At 23.8% G+C, this 23,442-nt stretch overlaps 2 protein-coding genes and 1 pseudogene across 3 annotated transcripts; 1 reads left to right on the plus strand and 2 right to left on the minus strand.

Moving 5' to 3' along the window:
* On the minus strand, nt 1-5,483 carry LOC113555931 (zinc finger protein-like 1). 2 transcript variants are annotated; one of them, XM_026960561.1, is made up of 7 exons: nt 5,292-5,483; nt 5,016-5,134; nt 4,742-4,937; nt 3,393-3,631; nt 3,031-3,322; nt 1,988-2,264; nt 1-356 (listed from the first exon to the last, which is right to left on the minus strand). In XM_026960561.1, exons 2-7 carry the CDS (start codon nt 5,115-5,117, stop codon nt 134-136), a joined length of 1,329 nt encoding a protein of 442 aa, XP_026816362.1. In that variant the 5' UTR covers nt 5,118-5,134; nt 5,292-5,483; the 3' UTR covers nt 1-133. The 2 variants fall into 2 exon arrangements, with proteins under 2 accessions (XP_026816362.1, XP_026816361.1); XM_026960560.1 differs by lacking the exon at nt 5,292-5,483 and having other exon boundaries at nt 2-356; nt 5,016-5,269.
* A 4,160-nt stretch (nt 5,484-9,643) lies between these two features.
* Nucleotides 9,644-14,967, plus strand: LOC113555932 (annotated as a pseudogene).
* A 3,834-nt stretch (nt 14,968-18,801) lies between these two features.
* LOC113557148 (protein YIF1B) lies at nt 18,802-23,253 on the minus strand. The gene is made up of 7 exons (XM_026962479.1): nt 22,973-23,253; nt 22,606-22,893; nt 20,406-20,662; nt 19,790-19,902; nt 19,528-19,725; nt 19,305-19,398; nt 18,802-19,235 (listed from the first exon to the last, which is right to left on the minus strand). The coding sequence occupies exons 1-7, from the start codon at nt 22,998-23,000 to the stop codon at nt 19,059-19,061; spliced, it is 1,155 nt and encodes a 384-aa protein (XP_026818280.1). The 5' UTR covers nt 23,001-23,253; the 3' UTR covers nt 18,802-19,058.
* Nucleotides 23,254-23,442: the final 189 nt, after the last annotated feature.

A 23,442-nucleotide genomic window follows, 5' to 3' on the forward strand; every position in this document is an offset into this window, starting at 1 on the left:
AACCTCAAAATAAAATATCATGATTGATGTAATTTTAAAATAATTCACAACTTTAACAATAACATATTTAACTTTTAGTCTAATCTGAAATAATACGTCAAGGTTTTTAGTAAAATTGATAAAGTTACAAGTGTTACAAGTTGTTGACATTGAAACTTTTTAAATTTGTTGCTGCACTACCGACATTGTTCTCAATATCATCTCCAGCATAATCTATGCTATTATTATCAAATGGCTCATTATTGGAACGTGTATAACTAGTAATAGCTACAAGTAAAACCACAATGATTAATAAACAAAAAAGAATTCTTGTAACAATTCTTGTAGTACTATTATCTTCTGCTTTGTTGTTGGTACTAAAAACAAAAAATATATAATAGTATTTTTAATAATTTATAATATTTAAGCTAAAATGTATTAATAAAATAATAATGTATAATAGCACTTTATGTAAAATTATTATTAATTATTGAAGTGGATTTTAAATGTTTAAACATGTAAATTAGTATACTATTTTATTTTTCATAGATTAATAAATTTGCTTAATAAAAAGCTAATAAATTAATGAATTATAATCACGGGTGTATGCTCTACTATGTATGCATATACATGACAAGTTGTATGTTATGAGAAATATTTTGATCCAGAACAAATCAAATTGCTGTAATTGGATAAAATGTTCAAAAATAATTTAAATAAATATTGGGAATTAAGTAATAAATTAATGTTTCTTATTAAGGTAGGTTATTTATTTATTACTAATACTTAAAAGTATTAGTACCTTCCTTTTAATTGTAATTAATAGATCGGGGCATACAATAAAATACATATAATACTAAATTGTATAAATCATACAAATTGTTAGATAAATCAGTATAGACAATAAAATAATATTTTTCTTTTAATATTTAACTACCCAGATATGTTTGTTTAATTAAATTATAATTATGATAATTAATGTGTTTCTATTATAATAAAATATTCAATATTTTTTGTCATTAAACATTTTAAATATTAATAGTAATGTAAAAATAATCGCAAGGAAAAGTACTTTTGAATTTCAACATTAATAAAATTATTGTTTTTTCTACTTGCTTAAGCACTGAATATTATTCTTGGATAATTTGTTTGTTATTAAATATCTTTTTTTTTATATATAAAACAATAATTATATTACTAAATCATTTTCTTCTTTATTCCTTATTTTAATGTTTTGAATTTCCAAATAACTTTTTATTAATATTACTAATGTTAATTATCTTTGAACATTTAAATTCATAATTGCTATCTGTATCTACTATCTATCAATTAAATGTTACAAGGATTTTTACATCACAAAAGAAGCATTAGAGTAATCTAAAGATTGTATATTATATATTTATTTCTAATTTATTGTTTTTTTTATTTAGTCAACATTTATTACACTTAAGTTCTTAAGATAATCATAATAAAGAGGGCGTCACACTCGCACATGTAATCTCCGTCTTACAAGTACATAACATGGAAAATTTATGCTCAGTAGATCACACACAAAGTTTAGCTTTGTTAGTTTAAACATTAGTGAATCGACCTATTATGAAACTTGATGGTAAGAACATTTTTTATGTTTGTAAGTTGGTTTTTTTACGAAAGTTTAATTTTTAAGCAAGTTATGCATATATAATATAGCGTAAATTAAAAATGCTCATAACTCACTTAAAAACTGAATGATTGTAAAAAACCAACATACAAACATATATAATGTTCTTATCATCAAGTTTCATAGTAGGGCAATCCACTCTAATTTTTAAACTAATAAAGCCAAACGTGATCTGCTGAGCGTAAATTTGCCATGTTGTACACTTGTAAGATGGAGACAACATATGTGGGTATTGCGACCTCTTAAGAGGATATAATATATTAAAATATTATTTACTATAACTGTTGTATAAAATTAAGTCAGACATTTATACTGATTACTGTAAAAAAAGTTCTTTATTTATCTTACCCACGAAAATATTGCAATAGCCGTCGGTAACTTAAAGACCAAGACTGATTATTAAACTTTTTAGGTCTATATTTGCCACTAGGATCCTGTTGTTCATCATGATTCAAATTATTTTCATTATTTAATAATGGAGTAATGGACGTTATCACATGTCTATTATTCAAATCAGAACTTTGTGCAACGGTTGTCATATTAACAGATGAACATTGTTTTTGCTGTAGTAATAGTTGTTGTTGTTGATGTTGCAGCTGTTGTAGTGTTAATGCTGAATCTTGACCTAAAAAAAATTGATTATTTATTTTTTAATATAAACATTTTTAATTACCTTTAAAATTACATAATTTTAATTACAAATAAATTCCTATTAGCAATATTCAAACTAATGTTTTATTGAATTAAAGTTTTAAGTTTTGCACATCTTTATTATATAATAATGAATGCTAAGTCTAATTATTATGTTTTACCTTTATCTATTGTTAAATATTTTAAATTTAGGATTATATCTTAAATTAAAATTTTTTATACTTGTATTTAATCCAAAAATAAATATACCAATATTTTCAACATAACATTTTTTTATTTTATAATATCATAAATCATAACTTGAAATTAAAATTATTATAACAAAAAAAAATATGGTAGTGATATAATTTTTATTACCGCCTTAACATCAAGAAACATTTTTGTGGTTGTCTGAATAAAACAATAACAACTTTATATTTTTAATGTGTCATCTACAGCAATATTTGTTTCTTAAAAATTAAGTGAATGCTTTCACATTATATAAGATCATTATGGATTAGATTATTATTTTTGTAATCAAATAATATTTCATAATTAAAACAAAATAAAAACATTTCACTAATTCATAACCTATTTTTATCTTCAACATTCCATAAGAAAATAATACTTTTTATTTACTCCTACTAAAAATAAAAAAAGTTAGCTAGCTTATCATAATTCAGAAACATTATATAATTATAATAGACATAACATAAACTTCAAAATTGTTGTGTTTCATTTTATTATTTTATATTATTTACCATAATTATTGTTAAAATGCCGATGATGGATTGGCTGATATATTTGATTTGTATTATTACGATAGTTTATAGTTGTTACATCTGGTACTGTGTGTGCTAGTTCATAATGATTGTAATAATCAATGTTACTATCAGCTAAATGCATTTTTTCAGCTGGTGTGATTGGAGATTTATTGTCTGAAATAATATTTGTTTGAGATGTATAGTTTTCAAATTGTTGTACTTCTTCATCAGATTCTTCTTCAGGTTCATGAAGTTCATCTTCAAGTAAATATTTTTCAATATCATTCACCTTTTAAAAAACAATTATAATTTTTTTATTTAATTTACATTTAAATGTCACATTATTATTTATTACGTACATTTTCATTTGTAATTAATGCCTGGCCCCACCAACTGCCATTATCCAATAAATGTTTGTACAACAGTGATGCAACAGGTGTTAAATCATTGGAATCAACTCCTGAGTTATCATTAGTAACTTGTGATTGCTCTTGTTTTTGTATCCATAATTCCCGATCACATGATGGACATTTCAAAATGTTTCTTTCTTTAAATTGCTTCTTAACATAAGATGATAAACAATGTGCATGCACTACATCTGTTGATTATAAATTGAATAAAATCATTTATAAAATAATCATTAGTCTATCATAAATAAGCTTTATATTATTGTCAAAACAGTAGAATAATTTCATTAATCTAGATTAATTGAGGATCTGTGTTGTCTAAATAATTACAATTTCAAATTAAACAAAATAACCTATGAAATGAGCCAAGATAGATACTTGAATACTTTGTTTAGTAAAAAGAATATGTATTTTAAATTTAAGAAACACAAATGATTTTGAATAAACCATGGGATACAATAAATAACCGATAATATACCTATAATAATTCTTTCTGCTAGCCAAAATTTAAGCCAACTATAACAATTAATGTTAATATAAATCATAGGCACTTAATATTTATTAATATTAATTAATTTTAATAAATCCGAAAATAATAATAACCATGTCTCCATGTCTCATACACGTGATCAATCTATCTTAAAAACAACCCATATCACATTTATATGAACATGTTAAAATAAAAATCTAATGCAAAACAATATGAAGTCCTATAAAAAAAACAGAATAACTAGTATAGTATAGACTTAGAATATGGAAATTAAAGCACACTTTTATACTCGACAAGCTTACTAGTTTGAAGAAACTGTTGAATTTTGAGGTTCTTTTACAACAATACTAATAATAAGTATTATTGGCTGTCCAGATTAAACAAGTCCAAATTAATGAGGTCTTAGGATAGTTTTAATTTAAAAATGATATATTATTCATTAGTCAAATGGCATAAGATTATTCTAAGAATTTAATAACACATTTTAATTTATATCAATGGTTAGGTTAAAAATTTTTTTGTTGTTCAGATTACTAATTTTGTAAAAAAGTGTTGAACACTAACTTAATACAGTAATATGCAGGTAAAAATTAATTGGGTTATTAATTGTGACAATATAGATAAATTTAATAAAAATAAATATGGATATATATATTTTCCTAATACAATATAAAATTTGCCAACCCTTGACCATGAACCAGTACTGTATTACCTGTAGTCCATGGGTGGAGAACTGTTCACTTAGATTATAATATGCACTATTTATGACTTGATAAGTTTTATGCCTTTAATATTCTTATTGTATACTTACGATAACATAAAAGACGTATAGGAGTTTTTGTATTACTTCTAGAACCATTGAAATGAACTGTTGAACTGTCAACTTCTTTTGATGTTAAAACAAATTGTTTTTGGCAAACTGCACATAATGCAGCCGCTGTAGCCGATGATGACGATATGCCACCACTGGCTTCTTTCAGCCAGGTGGTATATGATTTAACTGTACACTAAAACAAGATTGTTATTAAAAATTATGACATGAAATAACCAGAAAAATCATGATTATATTTTTTATGATAAATTACTGTAGTATGGTTGTTAACGATGCAATGCTCACAAACATTGACACAATGATGAAAACAAAAATGACTCGTAGTTTTGCGTTTTGGACATTTACAAAGACCCATTTCTTAAGATAATACTACTATAAATGCAGTTGAATGTTAATATTAAATTAGTAAATCTCACCTAAATGCACATCATATTTTACGGAAAAATACATATAATTAATTAATGAACATGTTAAAATAAAAATCTAGAATAAAATTATCTGTACAAATTTATAATAACAATCATAAAACCTGAAATGTAATTGGAAGATTGGGACGAAACAAAATCAATATAACATTAAACGTAAAGAAATAGAAATTGAATTGAATATTTTTAAGAGATAGTCATAGTATTTAGTATTATAATTATTAATTAATGATGTAAAATGTAATGAAATATGATTAGCGATTACTATTGACAAGTATACTAAAAGATTACTGTTTACTGTTTAGGCGTTTTATACTTTTGTACAGTGTAGTCAGTGTACACTCATGTAAATGGGTTCGGCTCTATAATGATGATAACAACATATCAATTTTTTGCTGAAATCCAAACCGATAACAGACAAAATAATAATATGATAAATATTTTATGTTGCATATACTTTAGTAGTGCACCATTTGCACCATAGATTATAGAGTAGTCAGTCAAAATGACAAAATATCTAATTTTAATAAAGTTGGACAAAAAGTGCAGATCCATGTTTTTATTGTCAGATAAAAAATCCGAGCCACGTATTTCAAATCGGGCAAAAAGTTCGGGAATTAATCGGCAAACTATTCAATTTAAAAAAAATTTAATTTAATAATACCTAGCTACCTACCTAGGTAATTAAAATAAATAGGTATTTAATTTTGTTACACAATTATAATTAATACTATTAAGTATAATTTATAATATTATAATTAATCATTATTATTTAATAATCACATAAAAACAATATTTTAATTTTTTAAATTGAATACCTAATTGAATAATTGTATTTTCGGACTAGTATTCTGAATTTATGATTCTGAGCGGAGCGATGATGTAGTAATTTCCTTAAAATATATCTCTCATAGTGTATGTAAATGTATTTTTTTGTCTAAGTTATGTAGGTACTTATTTACATACTTATATAGAAGAAAAAATACTACAACTTTAAGAACGGTTATTGGTTTCTGATTACTGTTATTAGATTATACATAGTATTATATATATATTTAGTATAAAAGTACTAATACTTTTGGTAACCATAGTCATTCTTCTAAAAATTTAAAAATATTAAAAATACATTTATAGGCATGACATTTTTGTATATTGGGTATATTATTAATATTTGATATAGATGTTTTTGAAATTTAAAAAATATACAAATATCAATTATTTGTTAGTTTAAGATACAATTTAAATTTTTTTCCAAGTACTTATTTCCAGTTAATTTTAGATACCGCATGAAGTCATGATATCTTTAGTTTATTTAAGCTTTTAGTAAGAATTAAATGAAGAAATAAAACGATTGTAGTATATAATACGGTTTATGTTTCAGTTTCCTTCAAAACAGAAATAACTAGGTACATTTGTACGTAGGAAAATGCTTGATAAAATTTAAATAAATGAAAACGTCGCTCAAAATATCGTACTCAATCGTTTGAATCTAAGATATAAAATATTATTCCTTTGTTTTGACGACAATCGTTCTCAATCGTATAACTCCGCTACTAGTATTTTTAAAAGATTGTATTTGTTGAGAGTTAAGAATACTTCTTATTCGAAATCTTGTTTCAACTTGTCGAGGTTATTTTATCAAAAACAAAATTGAATTGTATAATATATACATTTAAAAAAAAATGTTCTAAATAATTAAAATATTTATAAACAGTACAAAAATAGCTAAAACATTTTGAAAATTATATGTCTATAGCAGTAGCTGTAGCGGTTTTGTGCCTTTGTGGGTAACTGGGTAAAACAAATGAGATAGTAAATGGGGGGGTCGATAAATTATATATTGGTTATTTACAAATTTATGATGATAATTAAATAGCTTTTTTTATTTACTTTTGTGTCTAACATCACTTATAGGTATACTATAAAAATAGTGAAGATGCTTAAAATCTCAACTTTGAGAGTATTTACTATAGTTTCTTAGGTTTTTGGTGACATGTATTGAATCTAGTTGGTACTTTTTAATATTTTCCATATCTACCTACGTAATTTTTACAAACAAGAAAATCTAAAAAATATTAGTTATAAAATAATAATTCACAACACTAATTTAAGTACCTACATATATTGTACGGGCGATTGCAATTTTACATTATTGTATTTTCACTTGTAAAATAATAATTTCTTCTGAAACAAATGCTGTTATTTTATAGTAAAATATGTATATAATATAATTTATTAACATATAATATTAAAAAAATAATCAAATTGAAGCAAAATGTTGTGGACGGTTTATAGTGCATTTAAAATGTTATTTATACATTTTACTATAAAAAGCGTGTGTGTGTGTTTTTTTAGTAAATAGATTATTTTTTATCTTAGAATATGATTACTGGTTCCAAGTCGGTTCTATAGAATTAGTTGGTAATTTGGATCTTGGGAGGTCAAAAATAAAAAATCCCAAGTATTATTTTTTTATATAGGTTACTAAAAAATTAATATACGTTTTTAGTGGAGTGACCATGTCACTAGAATCATTAGAAAATTTTATTAAACTATGAATTATGATAGCCGGTGGGTAACTCACAAGAAGCTAGTAAAAATTTGGTATCTTTTTTAGTTAATGTGAATCGCAAGAAACAACTTTTAAGGTGAGTACAACAAACAAAAGTGTTTTCTATAATTCTTGTGTTGGAATGATTTTTATTAAAGCTATTTTCCCGACAAGAAATAACTAATAAGATAACTATAATATTTAAACGTTTAATACCGTTTAATATTGCTTTTCCGAAGGGTAAGACACATCATGCATTTTACGAGCAACACTAGTGAAAAGATCAATACATTTTTTTTTGAGCATCAAAACTATTTTAAACAATAATAGAGTTATAATTATGATGTCTATTGAATATTGATATATATATATTATATAGATTGAATTTTATATAGGGATTTCCTTATGCTTGTAGCTAGGATTTGGATTTGTTTCTTTTTATTTTGAATGAAGATAGAAAAATGATTTTTTTTCTATAAAATGAGGTACATGTTTTATTTTTACTCTTTTTTTTATATTTTGTGTTTTCTGTTTAATTATAAATTGATCACAATAATTATCAAGTTTTATCCATAAATAAAGAATAAGAAAATATCAAACGTATCAACCATGAACAAATATTAATTAAAAATACAAAATCACAACGTATTTGATGATAATTGTAGTTTAAAAACTATTAAGGGGCTGCACTAGACAAATATTTATATATTCAATATTCGTCTCAAACTCCCAATAACTTCGGTGAACGTTGAGAAGTCATTATCTATTAATAAAAATATCTTATGTCAAAACTTTCAACGTTTTATCGAATACAGTGATGAAGTTAATGCGGTTGTTCAATTTTTTTAAAACAAATTAAATGATAAATAATGTTTAAACCTATTTCTTAATTGATTTTTATATATAGATAGTCTGATAGGTATACAAATTACAAATATATTTTTTTAATACTACCATCAAATCCGAACTCTATTTATTTATATGAACCATCTATATTACTATATAGCACCAAATATGTCTGGTTGTATCTTTATCAGCAATCTTAATTAAAACATATTAAAAATTTTAATAATCACTTGGATATTTGGACATAATTGCATAAATTGCATTGATTATCTGCAGTGAAATGTGAGGTATGGAAATCATGTCTTCATCGAAATCCACATCCATTATTTATTATAATGAATATTGTCAATAATGATAAGTAGGTATTTATCGTCGCAAATATAATTATATAAATATATTTTATCATGGTAATTACAAAAAATAGCGGTTGTCTACATCACTCGTCTGCCTTCTAGCGGTAGGTAGAGTGGAAACGATAAATTTGTGTGCCCACGTAACTTAATGGTATTGATATTAATATTAACATTATTTATAATTTTACATTTTTATATAATTATATTTTTCATTCTGCTCATTATTTCCTAAAATCTTATTATACAGACTTGTTTAACATCTCGTGGGTGTAGTGGACTGTGGTCTGTGATTGTGCGTGTACCATAGACGATAGACCTATAATGGCTAAAAAGATAGGTCTATGGCGTGTACATATTATTTTGTATCAGCTTTGAGTTTTTGATAACGTGTATAAATCCTATCTCAATTAATATTTTAACAATAAAAGATATCTATTCAATTATTTCTATTGTATGCCGAGTTGCCGAATGCCGATAGCGATGTACCGATTTCCCTTGCTTATTATTTTCTTAATTATCTATTTTTTTTTAATCACGTCTGTAGACAGCGTTAAATAACTACTTGGACTGACAACTTATAACCGATTTCTGAGTCTCTACTCACTACTCAGTAGTCGCTATTCGTTGCCTGGCGTAGCCATTTTTAATTACCGAATTGAAAATTGAATTATATTAATATTCCATTGGTTTTTATGCCTTCAATAAAATGACGTCAATAATAAAGTTTTATACTTTGTCGGGTGCGCATGATGAATCGCCACCCTGCTATTTATTACAAATTGATGAGTTTAAATTCTTGTTGGATTGTGGATGGGATGAACATTTTAACATGGGTGTTGTGAATAAGTTAAAAAGGTTGATCAGACCTTTTTTTTTTTTAAAATTTAAAAATGTGTAATTTATCATCTGTTTGTAGGTATATTCATCAAATAGATGCGGTTTTATTATCTCATCCAGACCGTTTTCATTTTGGAATTTTACCATACCTCATTGGAAAATGCGGTTTAAACTGCCCTGTCTATGCTACTATACCTGTTTATCAAATGGGCCAAATGTTTATGTATGATTTACATCAAGTACGGTTTTAAATTGGTCTTTCTAATAATATTTTTGTTATGTATTAAACATTTCAATGTAATCATAATTTTTTTGTCTTATAGTCTTTATGCAATGTAGAAGATTTTAATCTATTTAACTTAGATGATGTAGATGCTGCTTTTAATAAAGTTATAAAAGTGAAATATAATCAAATTGTTTCATTAAAAGGTATGTATATTTAAATTGGCTTATAGATAGAAATATCTAAGTATAAAATGGCCTGTAGATAAAAACAAAAAGGCCAGGTAATCCTTTGAATGCACACATCACATTAGATAATCAATTTACTTATAACCAAACCCAAGGTTGTATACATTTAGATTATTACATTTTAATGATAATAATTTAAATTAATATTTAATATATGGTATATTAGTATAATTTTTAAATATACTAGGTACTTACATGGAAATTTTTATCCATTGGCTATTTTATAATTGAAAATTTATTAAATTGAATATTTTGACTTAATATTTATATTTTTACATATTTGTATATTATAAAATAAAATCTTGATAAATAGTTTACAGTTATTTTATTTTTTGTATATTGTTAATATAGTTAGTTACATCAATTATATATTTTGGATTTTGAGTAACAATGAATGTGCTTTAGTAAGGTTATAATTATTGTAAATTCTCAGTTCTTTTTAAAATAATTAGAAAAAACTAAAAAAAAAATGAGAATTTTTGAAAATTTTTATATTCATATTGAAATAATTGTTAATTCCTTTCATTACTAAAACATTAGATCTTATTACTCTCAGAATCGTTTTTAATTGTAAATGATTAGCATTTTGAAGGTTAAATAAAAATAAAAATAAAAATAAAAACAAATAATGTTTTATATTTGATTCAAATTTTAAACATCCATCGCAGTAGTGCTTAATGATGAGGTATATATGTTTCCTTTTGTACATCAAAGTGGTTTCTTACTTTTTATTATGATTTTTTTTATTATTTAATTTAGGTAAAGGAATTGGTTTAAGAATAGTAGCATTGCCAGCTGGCCATATGGTTGGTGGTACAATTTGGAGAATATCTAAGGTCGGAGAAGAGGATATTGTGTATGCTGTAGATTTTAATCATAAAAAAGAAAGACATTTGAATGGCAGTGACTTGGAAGACCGTCATTATTAATATTGGATTGTTTTAATGCTGCTTATTTGCCCAGGTGTAGATCTCGTGATGAAGCTTTAATGAGTTAGTTCAATACTTATCCTATTATAATGCACAAAATATTAAGAATATGTTTGTTTTTACAGTTTGTTTATTGACAACACTTCGTGTCAAAGGTAATGTTTTATTAGCAATTGATACAGCAGGTCGTGTTTTAGAACTAATGCATATGCTGGATCAATTATGGCGTAATAAAGAATCTGGTCTTGCTGTATACTCATTAGTATTTTTAACAAATGTTAGCTACAATACAGTAGAATTCGCAAAGTCTCAAGTAAATTTCCACTTGAATTGATTTTTATAATTTTAATCTGATTTTGATAAAATTAATTTATAGATTGAGTGGATGAGTGATAAGTTAATGAAAAGTTTTGAAGGTGCAAGGAATAATCCATTTTTTTTAAGCATGTAAAATTATGTCATAACATGAATTAACTTATATATAAATAAACTTTTGGTCTCTGAACCAAAAGTATGTTATATTTCATGTTACATTATATATTAAATATAAATTACAATAATATATCTAACGACAAAGAAATCAAGTAAATAATTATACGATATAGCTATTTTGATTGTATTTAAAAAAAATTTAGGCATTAAATACTTCTAAAAAAATAATTGTAATAACTTTAAACACTGAATATAGAGAAAATAATAACAATATACGAATAACTAGAAATCTTAAATTTAACATTTTTGTCACATTATTTTGATATTTTCAGCAGTACTGAGCACAATTATGGTACCATAATAATAAAAAAAATGATGGGACATGATTTAAGAATAAAATTTTACATACTTAACCTGGTGTCATTAGATTTTTTTGTTAGAATTATAAAAAAATTAATATTTTAAACAATTTAAAACAGAATATTAATTTTTTTAATTTTTTTTATGCTTTTATTTTATTTTGAAACACTTCATACAACTTATTCATTGATTTTATCATATTTTAGTTAACAAGTTTGTTAATTGATTTTATGATGTCAACAAAGTTACCTTACTGATTTAAAATTATTAAGCATAAAAATTATTCTTTTAAAAATGGATCATTTTTATTTAAAACATGGGATAATAGAGTTTTGTCTATAAAAAATTAAACATTTTTCTGATATCAGTATTTAGTAAATAAACAGATTATTATTTAATTTTTAAAAATTAAGGTTGTATTAGCTAGCAATGGAGATCTTGAAAGTGGATTTTCAAGAGAAATTTTTATTATGTGGGCTTCAAAACCAAAAAACAGTATTATTCTTGCAGATAGGTACTTTGAAAGTATACTATTTATTATAAATAATCATGTTAATTCTTTCATCATTATTACAGAGCTGCTCCGGGTACATTAGCCCGCGATTTAATTGATGAAGGTGGTGATAGAAATATTAAATTGATAATTAAGAAACGCGTACCATTAGATGAAAATGAGTTGGAAGAATATAATATCAAACATAATGCAGAAAAAACAGAAACCAGTAAAATGTAATTTTTTTTTTACAAATTCAAAATATGTATTTTATATATGCTTGTGTTAGTATATAATAGTTACTTACATTAAAGTATATTTAAAATGTTTAAATGTTATTAGTGATATAGAAAGTTCTGATTCTGAAGACAAACAAGAGGCTATGAGAGGCATGCATGATTTACTAGTAGATGCTGATTTATCAAGCTCCAAAAAATCTTCAAAAAAAGAATTGCCGCCTATGTTTCCTTATTATGAAGAAAAATTTAAATTTGATCCATATGGCGAAATAATAAAGTATAGTTTTTGTTATATTTATTAAAAAATGATTATTTAAATTTATATTTAATTTTAGACAAGACAATTTTATTAAATTTGAAACAACCTCAGGAGATGAACTAAGTGCAAACGAACAAAATCAAATAAGTGACAAAGGTGAAGAAGCAGATTTATATGATCTTCCATCAAAGTGTGTGGAGTATGAGCAGAACATTTATGTGGCAGCAAAAATTGTACATATTGATTTTGAAGGTCACTCAGACGGAGAGTCAATAAAACAAATTGTACTTGCATTAAAACCTAGACGTTTAATATTAGTAAGAGGCAACCCATATAGTACTAAAGTTGTTTACAACTTTGCTAAAGTATTTATAGATAGTAAAGTTTTTACACCTAGAATTGGACAATGTTTGAACGTAACAACAGAATCTCATATTTACCAAGTATAAATAAATCTTTATCATATAAGATGTTTTTTTTTTTTATACAATTTAATGAAATTATGATTTTAGGTACGTTTAACAGATGCACTTCTTTCCACGATTAATTTAAAAATAGGACCAAATGGTGATTTAGCTTACTTGAATGCTAAGTTAAAATTACTAAATTGTGATCATGCTATGGAAATTGACAATGTTGTACCTGAAAAGAGTAATTATTTGTTTTTTGTTTATTTAAATATACAAATTAGGACATTTTTCTATTATTTTCTATATGTATTTATAGTAAAAAGAATAGATAATCAAATGTTTACACTAGAACCTTTAGTGGATCATGTAAGTTATACAAACAATAATTTATATTTTTAAAAATAATTATTGGAGTATAATAATATAATATCAATATTTGATTTTTAGGAAATTCGTCCTCGTAAAACTGTGTTTATTAATCGATTAAAACTATCAGATTTTAAACAAATTTTATCCAAACATAATATACCTTGTGAACTTTCTAAAGGTGTTTTGTGGTGCTGTAATCGTACCGTTTGTGTTCGTAGAGTGAGTTAACTGTATATTGTACATTATATTATGTATTAAATTATGTTCTTATTAACATAAATTTCTTATTCTCATCAGTAGTGTCATTTGGACCACGCAGTGTATACATTTGCATATTTAAAATTCAATATTATAGTTATTTGGCCCACTTTATAAATTTATTGGGCTGAATAATTGATAGTGCTTGTGCTTAAAAAGGCCTGCTATATACATCACGTGTATTAAAAAAAAAATTGAAATGACACCACTGATTCTCATTTTACAATAGTACGATATTAATTTTTCATATTTTTAGCCTCATTTGTTATCTCTGTCTTATTTCAATATTCAGAAAATTTATGTTCAGCAAAACCAATTTTATGTTCATAGTTTTAAATATAACTTTTCTTTATTTAAAATTAGAATCAATTGACTTGTTATCAAACTTAAAGGTAATAATATTGTCTAGAGTATGTCATGGATTTTTATTGATATTTAAATCGTAAATAATCATGAATATTTTAAACTATTAATACTGTGCATAGTTATAATTCACTTAAATATCAATAAAATCCTATATTTAAGTTTAATAATCTACCAATTAATTCTAATAATATAGCTAACAATTCAAAACTGTTTGTGCTGAATGCAAATATACTGTGTAATACATTAGTAGATAGAGACAACTCATTATGCATAGTTTATACAAAAGCATTAAGATTATGGAGAAAAAATTATTTTTTGAAAATTAGCTCAATAATGCTATTAAGCTATTGAGTTTTAATTTAAATTAAATTAGTAATTATTTCTTTCCAATTATTTAAATTTAATGTTTATATTATTAATTATAAATATTATATATATGTTAAACTATTTAGGTTAATGTGTATTTATTTTAATATTTTTGTTCTTGTAGAATTCTTCTGGAAAAGTTTTGATGGAAGGAATTATTAGTCGTCAATACTATTACATTCATAGTTTATTATACAACCAGTTTATTATAATTTAACATAACTCTCAAACACAATTTATGCTGAAATTAATATTATGAATATAATATTGTACTTCTTAATATTATTTATTCCTATTTGATTAATATTTAAATTTACTATGTATTCATTTTTATGAATATCTATTTGTTACTTTTTTAAATTCTATGCTTATTTTATTCATAATTGAGCTATTTTTTAGAATGGTCTAATGTTTGTATAGTTTATAAATATAAATACACATAATATAATAATTGTACTTCATTTTTTCATAGTATTATTTTTAATTATATGTCCTGTTTATTATTTCTATTTTCTCATTACATTCCTTCATATAATGTTATAAATGTACTTATATCTGCTCTAATTAAAAATATAATACACTTCCATAGTAAATTATCCTGGTATAATATTTTATATTCACTATAAAGAATTATTTGATGTTTCTACTAAAAAATATCAAAACAACTCATTTTGACATTTTAGATAATAAAAATAAAAAATAAAAAATAATTTTATTCATGTAAAAAAGCCAAATTTCAACTAAGTAACAACTGGGTAAGGATTATTCAAGTATTGTTTAAATACATCCAAAATAATAGCTAACAAAATCATTTTAAGAAATTGAGCATAAATGCTTAAAAAATAATTACCTTAATATTTCTAAATTTCATTCAAATTCAATTTCATGTACAAATAAATAAAAATGTAAATAATATGTTTATAAATATATAAATTGTTTGTTGAGTATAAATTTGAGCAAATTTTATTAATTTTAATATGTAGGTAATCTAATATAAAATTGTTAATTTACTTATATATATATTTGTATGTTCCATTTAAGTTTAAAAATGATTGTTTTTACAAAATTATGAATAAAATGTTATTAGTTAACAAGTATAAACATTAAAGCTTTTGATACATTGCTTAGAATATTATATTTTAGAAATAAACAATATTCAATTAATTATAAATTAAAAAAAATCAATGTTTTAAAATATTATAATTTCTAACTATTCAAAATTTTTTTTTTTTTTTTAGCAAACATTTCTATAAGTTATTTTATGTACACTTTTCTGCGTTATTGGCTTTAATGGTTGTAATTACAAAGTCATTGAGACATTTTTGTTTTTCGATGCATCTTAAATATTTTTTATTATTTTAAACTTTGAGAATGTTCATTCACTATTTGTTAATGTTACTAGTTGCTGGTAGGTAAACTACTTCTAAAAAAAATTATAACTCAAACCAATTTTTAAAAAAAATTAGTCTTAACATTAAGAGACAATTAAATTTTATTTAATATACTACTATGAAAATTGATTATGTACCTATTACTTAATACGTATACTATTTTACTAAAAAAATAACAAATATGAATTTATAAGAGATATAACAAATTGTTAAACTCAAAACTTTTATGTAAGGATATAATTATTAATATAAGTTAATTATTTACTGTAGTAATGATTGTAATCAGATATTATCCATTTACGAATATTTTAGATTTCATTTAAATAGATAATTGAATGATTTTACTTAAATTAATTAATATCTTATATTCACCAATCAGTTAATTAGGGTTCTACCTACTTTTTTTTATATGTATTTTATTTTTAAAATTATAAAATTGTCTGGATTTAAAATTCAAAATTTCATATTATAAAATGTTACATTATAGTTGGCTTATATAGACTTTTATCCTCTCCTTTTCTCTAACACAAACACCGAGATGTTCATATTTTCATAATTTTTCAATTGTTCAAATGTATGCGGTTTTAAAAACTTTTAATTCTTCTTGATAGAAATAATGTAGTAATATGACATATAGTACTATATTTATAAAATTATCAGTTTTTATTCTTTAATCTAAGGAGTTTTTTATGTTGTGTTGATACATATCTGTTAAAAAACAAAAACACGCATATATTAATAATTATTTTATCTTAGTAAACTTAAAATAATATTTTAAACTTTCCAATAGTTATTTCATATTATACATTATAATATTACATCTGATCAATGATTACAACAGTTTGATTTGAGGGTAAAGTATACGAATACTCAAAATGATTATGTAATACAATATAGATAATAGATAATGTATTCCAATTTAAAACTAACATAAAAAATAGCATTATAATTACTAATTTGCATATTTTAATATTATAAAAATTCAAAATTTAAACTAATATTAAGTTGGTCAGAGATAATGCATTACTCTACCAGGGTTTTTAAAAAAAAAACATGTTCGCAAGATAATAAAGCAAATATTTTTGTTAAAAGATTTATAATTTGAATCAATTTTTTTTCTATTTATTGGAGATATTGGGAGTTGTGAGTTGGGAGTTAATGTATTATATATTAATCTTTAATATTTGAAATATAAAAATTTTGTTAATTAAAAAATATTTATTATTGATTTAAAAATGTATTTTAAAGTAAATCATTTTACGTATCATCGACAATTACTAATTTCATACAGTGGTATGGTGAACGACTAATGCAATTGTTTAGCCCTAAAATAAATCTTGAATTTAAAAATTAAGATTTGTTTGGATATTCTGTAAAATTAATTATCACAGTATTTATTTTTTATATTTAATTGTTAATGGCCTATGTTCTATAACAACAACTCTAAATTAGCATATAGTTTTATAAATTATGTTGTTGGGGAGTAATGGGTGGGTCATTGTTTGAATACTTTTCTTAGGATTGGAAATATGCTTATCATGCCATTGATTGCATATTTTGATCAATTTAATTCAATTTTGATAAAATTTAAAATTCCAATGACAATAAGATTAAATGAAAAATTTGATTCATCATGATTTCTACACCTCAAACATATTATAAAAATTATAAATAATTAAAAGTATAATAATATTACCCTAAAAATTAGTATTACCATGACGTAGAATAAAATTTTAACTTCAATTCATTTACGCAGTTATGTTTAAGGCTTGGAAGTTGATGCATTTTGCATTTTTTTTTTGGAACTTTTTAGATGATGCTCTCTTGGCCACAAATGTGTTTCATTAGTAGGTGAATCTGAACAACTAATTTTTATTTTGTATTTTTTGGTCATTTTCCCAAATTTTTAGTCATTTTTACTGATTTCACATTAGTTCACTTCTTATTGTTTTTTTGTCGATCGTTATGCCAATAACATACTTAAAACGTTTACTATATTTGTAATTTTTTATTTAATTCTTAAGGACATTTTTTGTCATATTTTGAGTAATTTATAAGCTTTGATAAAAGTATATAGAATTTTATAGTAAAATAGAAGACAAATTAAAAATATTAAAAATAATATATTTTTATTAATTTAAAACAAATATTTATAATTTTTTTAAGGTTTTTAAGGTCATCAACTTCTGAACCCTAGTTATGTTACATAAAATATCCTAAAATTATAATTAATTTTCAAGTTTAGACACTAAATACATCATTCTCTAATTAAAGAAAATAACAAGGGAAAAATAAAAGCTATAACAATGATTACATGTTTGAAAAATATAATTTAAGGTATAATTTTAAATAATTATCACAATTTATTCATAATACGACTTTTAAAGAAGCACTAGATTAGATATTTAATTTAATTCTCTAGTACATTTAATGAAATGATAAATAAATAAGTAATTGTAACTTTAAAAATACAATTCAAATTTATATTAAGATTCAATTTAAATTAAATACACATTAATTACAAATAATAATATAAACGAGTTATTACATAGAAAAAACATATCCAGCTTTACAAAAATGTATGATACTAAGATGAATTTTATCAATATAAATTAGTAAAAATATTACACAGAATGTATATAATGTGATATTTTTTATTTATTAATACAATTTATATGTATGGATTACATTCTTTATTTAAGAAGCACAAAATTATATTGATTATACTATTAAATACATACAAATTAACTGTCTATACATATTTCAGAATGTGTAGCGTAATACATTGCTAAAAATGTAGTTTTAAAAAGTATCATACCAACAAAGACGATTAAAACATATAAACAAAAATATGTATAATATTATATATACAGTTTTTAATAACATATATTAAATTACTTCATGGAAAAAATAATTTTATTGTTAAGTATTCCATTTGTATTCATCTCATAGTAAATGTTAAATATGATATTAGGTACCATGTAGTTATTGGTTGAACAGCCACTGCTAAAATCAGGAAGTATAATGTCCTCTTGCGCTTATACTCAACCATTACTACTGGTTGACCAACATTAGCAACTGTTGCAATTGAATTCAACTGCCATCTCATTGAAAATAACTAAAGATGAAAACATTTATACATGTTATTTCAATAGTTTGTCTTAAGAGTAATTTAAAAATATATTACCAAAAAGTATATAAATGCAATTCCAATGTATAGTAAGGCAAAATAAAATGCAGTTTCACCTAAAAGTAACCCAATTGGAATACAGCTTATAATTCTGCAAATAATGAAATTTTAATATATTATTTGAGTTAAAATATATTAAATAGGAAAGTACAATAAAGATAGTTTTTATAAAAATTGTAAGAAGATATATATTTTAAAAACATTTTTAATAATAACATACCCAAAATATTTGTATCCTGAATAAGCTGTTAGATCAAAAGCACGAAGTGAACTTTGTATATTTGTAACATATAGTGCCAATATTTCTACTAAAACCACTATTACTTCCCAGGCAAGAACACGAGAAGCTTGTACACTTAAAAGTTCTGGGCTAAATTGTCCATGTTTACCAAGTATGAGACCCAAAAACAGTAAATATCTGTAAAATAATCAATAATTTATTTATGATAGAAAAATAAATAAAACAGTTATGTTAGTCTTACGTTACAAAAGCTACAGTAGGAATATAAAGATCTGGTGCATTGACATCTGTTTTTGGTCTTGCTCGTCGACGATCATCAGTTTGCCCAGTTGATTCCAACATAATCGACCAATCCTTAAAAGCAATAAAATAAGTTAACTTTATTATTCAATACATTTAAAATAAATGACTTGTTTTTTTTGAATATTTATTAAAAATATATTTAATTTGAAATAAATAACATATTTTTTTTGTTAAAACAGGTTAACCACTACGATATTTTTCGGTACATTGCCTGGAGAGCTACATGTACCATTTTTGGTACACTTATTGTTTTGCCAATATGTTTTTGTGTACCATTATTGGTACATGGGTCTTTGCAAAAAAGTGTTATGTATATCTTCTATGGTACACGTAAATACAATTTAAACACTGGAAAATATTTTGTAGTCAACCAGGCAAATACATTTTTAATTAGTTTTTTGATATCTTATAAACTTAATTTTTTAGGTAAAAAAAAAATAATAATAATTTTAAATAATGTATTAGAAAACAAGGCTGCTTTTTGGGTTAGCTCAAATGGCAAATGAACCTTATACCAAAAAATGGTACACATAACGGTTAACTTGTTAACTTACTGTATGAGCAAATGGAAATAATAATAAACCAAGTTTAGTGATGACATAACGGGTGTCTACAGCAAAATAACGTTTTATTTCTGAACTTATTCCGCTTGTATATTTGCCGACATTTTCATCAACTACTTGTCCCAAAATTTTCTGACCATATCGAACAGTAACTCCTGCTAAAAGAGGATTACTTCCAAATGCATCAACTAAATTATTTGAAGGGTTAAACATTGTTGGTTGAGTTTGTTGAGGATTTAGACCAGGACCTAAAATTATAAATATAATTATTAAGTATCTAATTAAAAACATAATACAGATAATAATATTTAAATGATAAGAGAAATCATGTGGATTATATATAATTTGTAAAAAAATATTGTTTTAAAATAGCCTAAATAATATTAACAATAATTATTAAAGCACAACAAAAAATAATAACAATTTAAAGATAAAAATTATTTAATTTTTAAAAAAGCATAAATGTTAAAAATCTTTACAAACTAATAACTATGAAGCATGAAATGAAAATTAGCTATCTTTCATACTTAAGTTAAAAAACATAAATGTGAATAAAACAAGTTCTAGAATCTATTTTTAAGTATCATAATGTAGGTAGAATTTTCAGAAATATAATTTATAATATGATAAAAACAATAATATACATATTTTTAAATTTGAATAAAAGAAACCTAATGCAGTGAAACTTTTGAATAGCAGACACTCTTGGTCACCAAAATGTTATTCACTATTCAGAGATGGTACATTTTTGAAATTCATATTAAAGTAAATGTTTTAAAGGAAAAAATATGCACTATGTTACATTTTAGTATAATGTTTTAATAATTGACAAATTAGTCAAATAAAATATGAAAATATAATTTCCATTATTCTTAATTTCTTTTAAAAAATAAGTGTCTGCTATTGGGAGGTTTTTACATTGAAAAGTAATGAAAAAGTCCTTGTCTCCAAGAAATCATTAATTATTAAGAGGTGTCGAAGGAGATTTCATTGTAATTGTTCGTTTAAAATATTTTAACATTAAATATCTAAGTAATGAACACATAACATAATTTGAATTAGTTATAATTAGGGCTCAAAAGTTGATGACCTTAAAAACATTAAAAAATGTAAATATGACTAAAAATGTCCTTAAAAATGACCTAAAAAATTTACAAATATTTGTTTTAAATTAATAAAAATATATTTTTTTTAAATTGTACTCTCTTTTACTATACCTAACCTATCAAGGCTTACAAATAACTCAAACTATAACATATAAATTACAAAAAGTGTCCTTTAAAATTAAATTAAATATTACAAAAAAAAAAATAATAAAATTTAGGCATAATAATATTCACCATAACACGACATTGTGGACTTTAATCGGGGTGAGATAAAATTGGATAGGTACTAATTTGAGTCTGTGGTTCAAAATTCTAAGTAAGTTATCGACATAACAATGAGAAGTGAACAAATGTGAAATCAGTAAAAATGACTAAAAATGTCAAAAAATGACTTAAACAGTAATAAACACCAAAAAATGTAAAAACATACAAAATAAAAATTAGTTATTCAGATTTACATGATAATGATGCACATTTGTGGACAGGATAACATTGTCTAAAAAGTTCCAAAAAAAATGCAAAATGCATCAACTTTCCGAGCCCTAGTTATAACGCCCGGGGCAGGGATACTCACTTCCCCCTTAGATATGGCACTGATGTTCATAATTTTTTTTATAGTTAGATATGAAAAACTGTTACTGGTGGAAATAATGAATACAAAAAGCTTGATAGACAATTGTAACACAATATACTGCTGATGTTAATGAAAATTAATTTTAAAGTATTTATGAAATTTAAGTAAATGATCAATGTTATCAATAAAATATTAATAATTCAATTGAACACTAAATTTTTAATTAGGCGGGTAAATATTATTTTATGAAATTGTATTAATTCAAGCAGTTACTCATAATATATATTATATCTATTCTATGAACATATTATTATTGTTATTTGCTGCAAATATTGTAATTGTAATCATTTATATTTTATAGTATGGATAATCTCTATATCTTTATTTATTCGCATAAAATTTCTACCATAAATAGCTTCATATTACTATTCTCATATATAACAAGACATAATAAACTTTAAAATGACTATATTTTTATCGATACAAATCATAAATAATAGCTACTAATTACTTGGTGTATATTGTTGCCGATGATTTATGTTATCTGTTGGCACCGATCCCATATACCCAAAATCGTTATTTCCATATCCTTGTTGTGGTTGTGATGGAATTGATGTAAAATCGTTGTAATAGAATTGTTGTTGAGATGGCATAGTTTGAGGTTCTTGTGATGGGGAGTACATTGTTGGTTGGGTATAGTTGTACTGCACTTGTTGTGCAGGTATACTATTCACATCTAAACCTGGTGTTTCCATAGGTCGTCGTGTTAGACGTTTGTTGCTGCTGTTACCAGGCATAGCTAATTAAGAAAAAAAAAAGTATATAAAAGAGCTTACTATAATATAGAATACTAACATATATATATATATATGACTCACTGTTGAATGTGTTGTCGTTATAATTCATTTTGATATCAATCAAAGTTAGCAATATTGAATTACTTTATAAAATGCAGAGGATATGATACGAAGTGCATGCGATTATGAATAATTAAATAATATTCAAAACAAATACCGTACCAATGAAAATAATCTGAAAAATGCAAGTAAAACGACTTATAAATAAAGTCTCGTCATATACATTTTAGTTCGGTTCACGATTAAAATATTAAATTAAGGTATAATACTGTAATTTTCTATAGCATTATCGCAGTATCGCTATTCGTTATCACTAAACACGTTACACTCGTTCCAGATTCATTTAAGACCAGTGGCCGCGTAAACGACAAATAAACTGATAATGAACAATAAATTGTCATCTTTGATATTATAGAGATGTGAACCACGGTATTGGTATCTTGTAGTGCCGCACTTACCACTACATGGAGTAATCAACGGGCGTCTCTCAT

Source organism: Rhopalosiphum maidis, chromosome 3 (genome assembly GCF_003676215.2).
Source record: "Rhopalosiphum maidis isolate BTI-1 chromosome 3, ASM367621v3, whole genome shotgun sequence".
NCBI classification, from domain to species: domain Eukaryota; kingdom Metazoa; phylum Arthropoda; class Insecta; order Hemiptera; family Aphididae; genus Rhopalosiphum; species Rhopalosiphum maidis.

What these genes read in the sequence shown, in the direction of transcription:
- LOC113555931 (XM_026960561.1), bottom strand. Translation starts at nt 5,117, where the DNA reads ATGGGTCTTTGTAAATGTCCAAAACGCAAAACTACGAGTCATTTTTGT. An exon ending in TATACGTCTTTTATGTTATC is followed by an intron (nt 3,632 to 4,741) that starts GTAAGTATACAA and finishes TATAATCAACAG; the next exon opens with ATGTAGTGCATGCACATTGT. An exon ending in CTATTGCAATATTTTCGTGG is followed by an intron (nt 357 to 1,987) that starts GTAAGATAAATA and finishes TTTTGTTTTTAG; the next exon opens with TACCAACAACAAAGCAGAAG.
- LOC113557148 (XM_026962479.1), bottom strand. Translation starts at nt 23,000, where the DNA reads ATGAATTATAACGACAACACATTCAACA. An exon ending in CCTACTGTAGCTTTTGTAAC is followed by an intron (nt 19,726 to 19,789) that starts GTAAGACTAACA and finishes ATTATTTTACAG; the next exon opens with ATATTTACTGTTTTTGGGTC. An exon ending in TCAGGATACAAATATTTTGG is followed by an intron (nt 19,399 to 19,527) that starts GTATGTTATTAT and finishes CATTATTTGCAG; the next exon opens with AATTATAAGCTGTATTCCAA.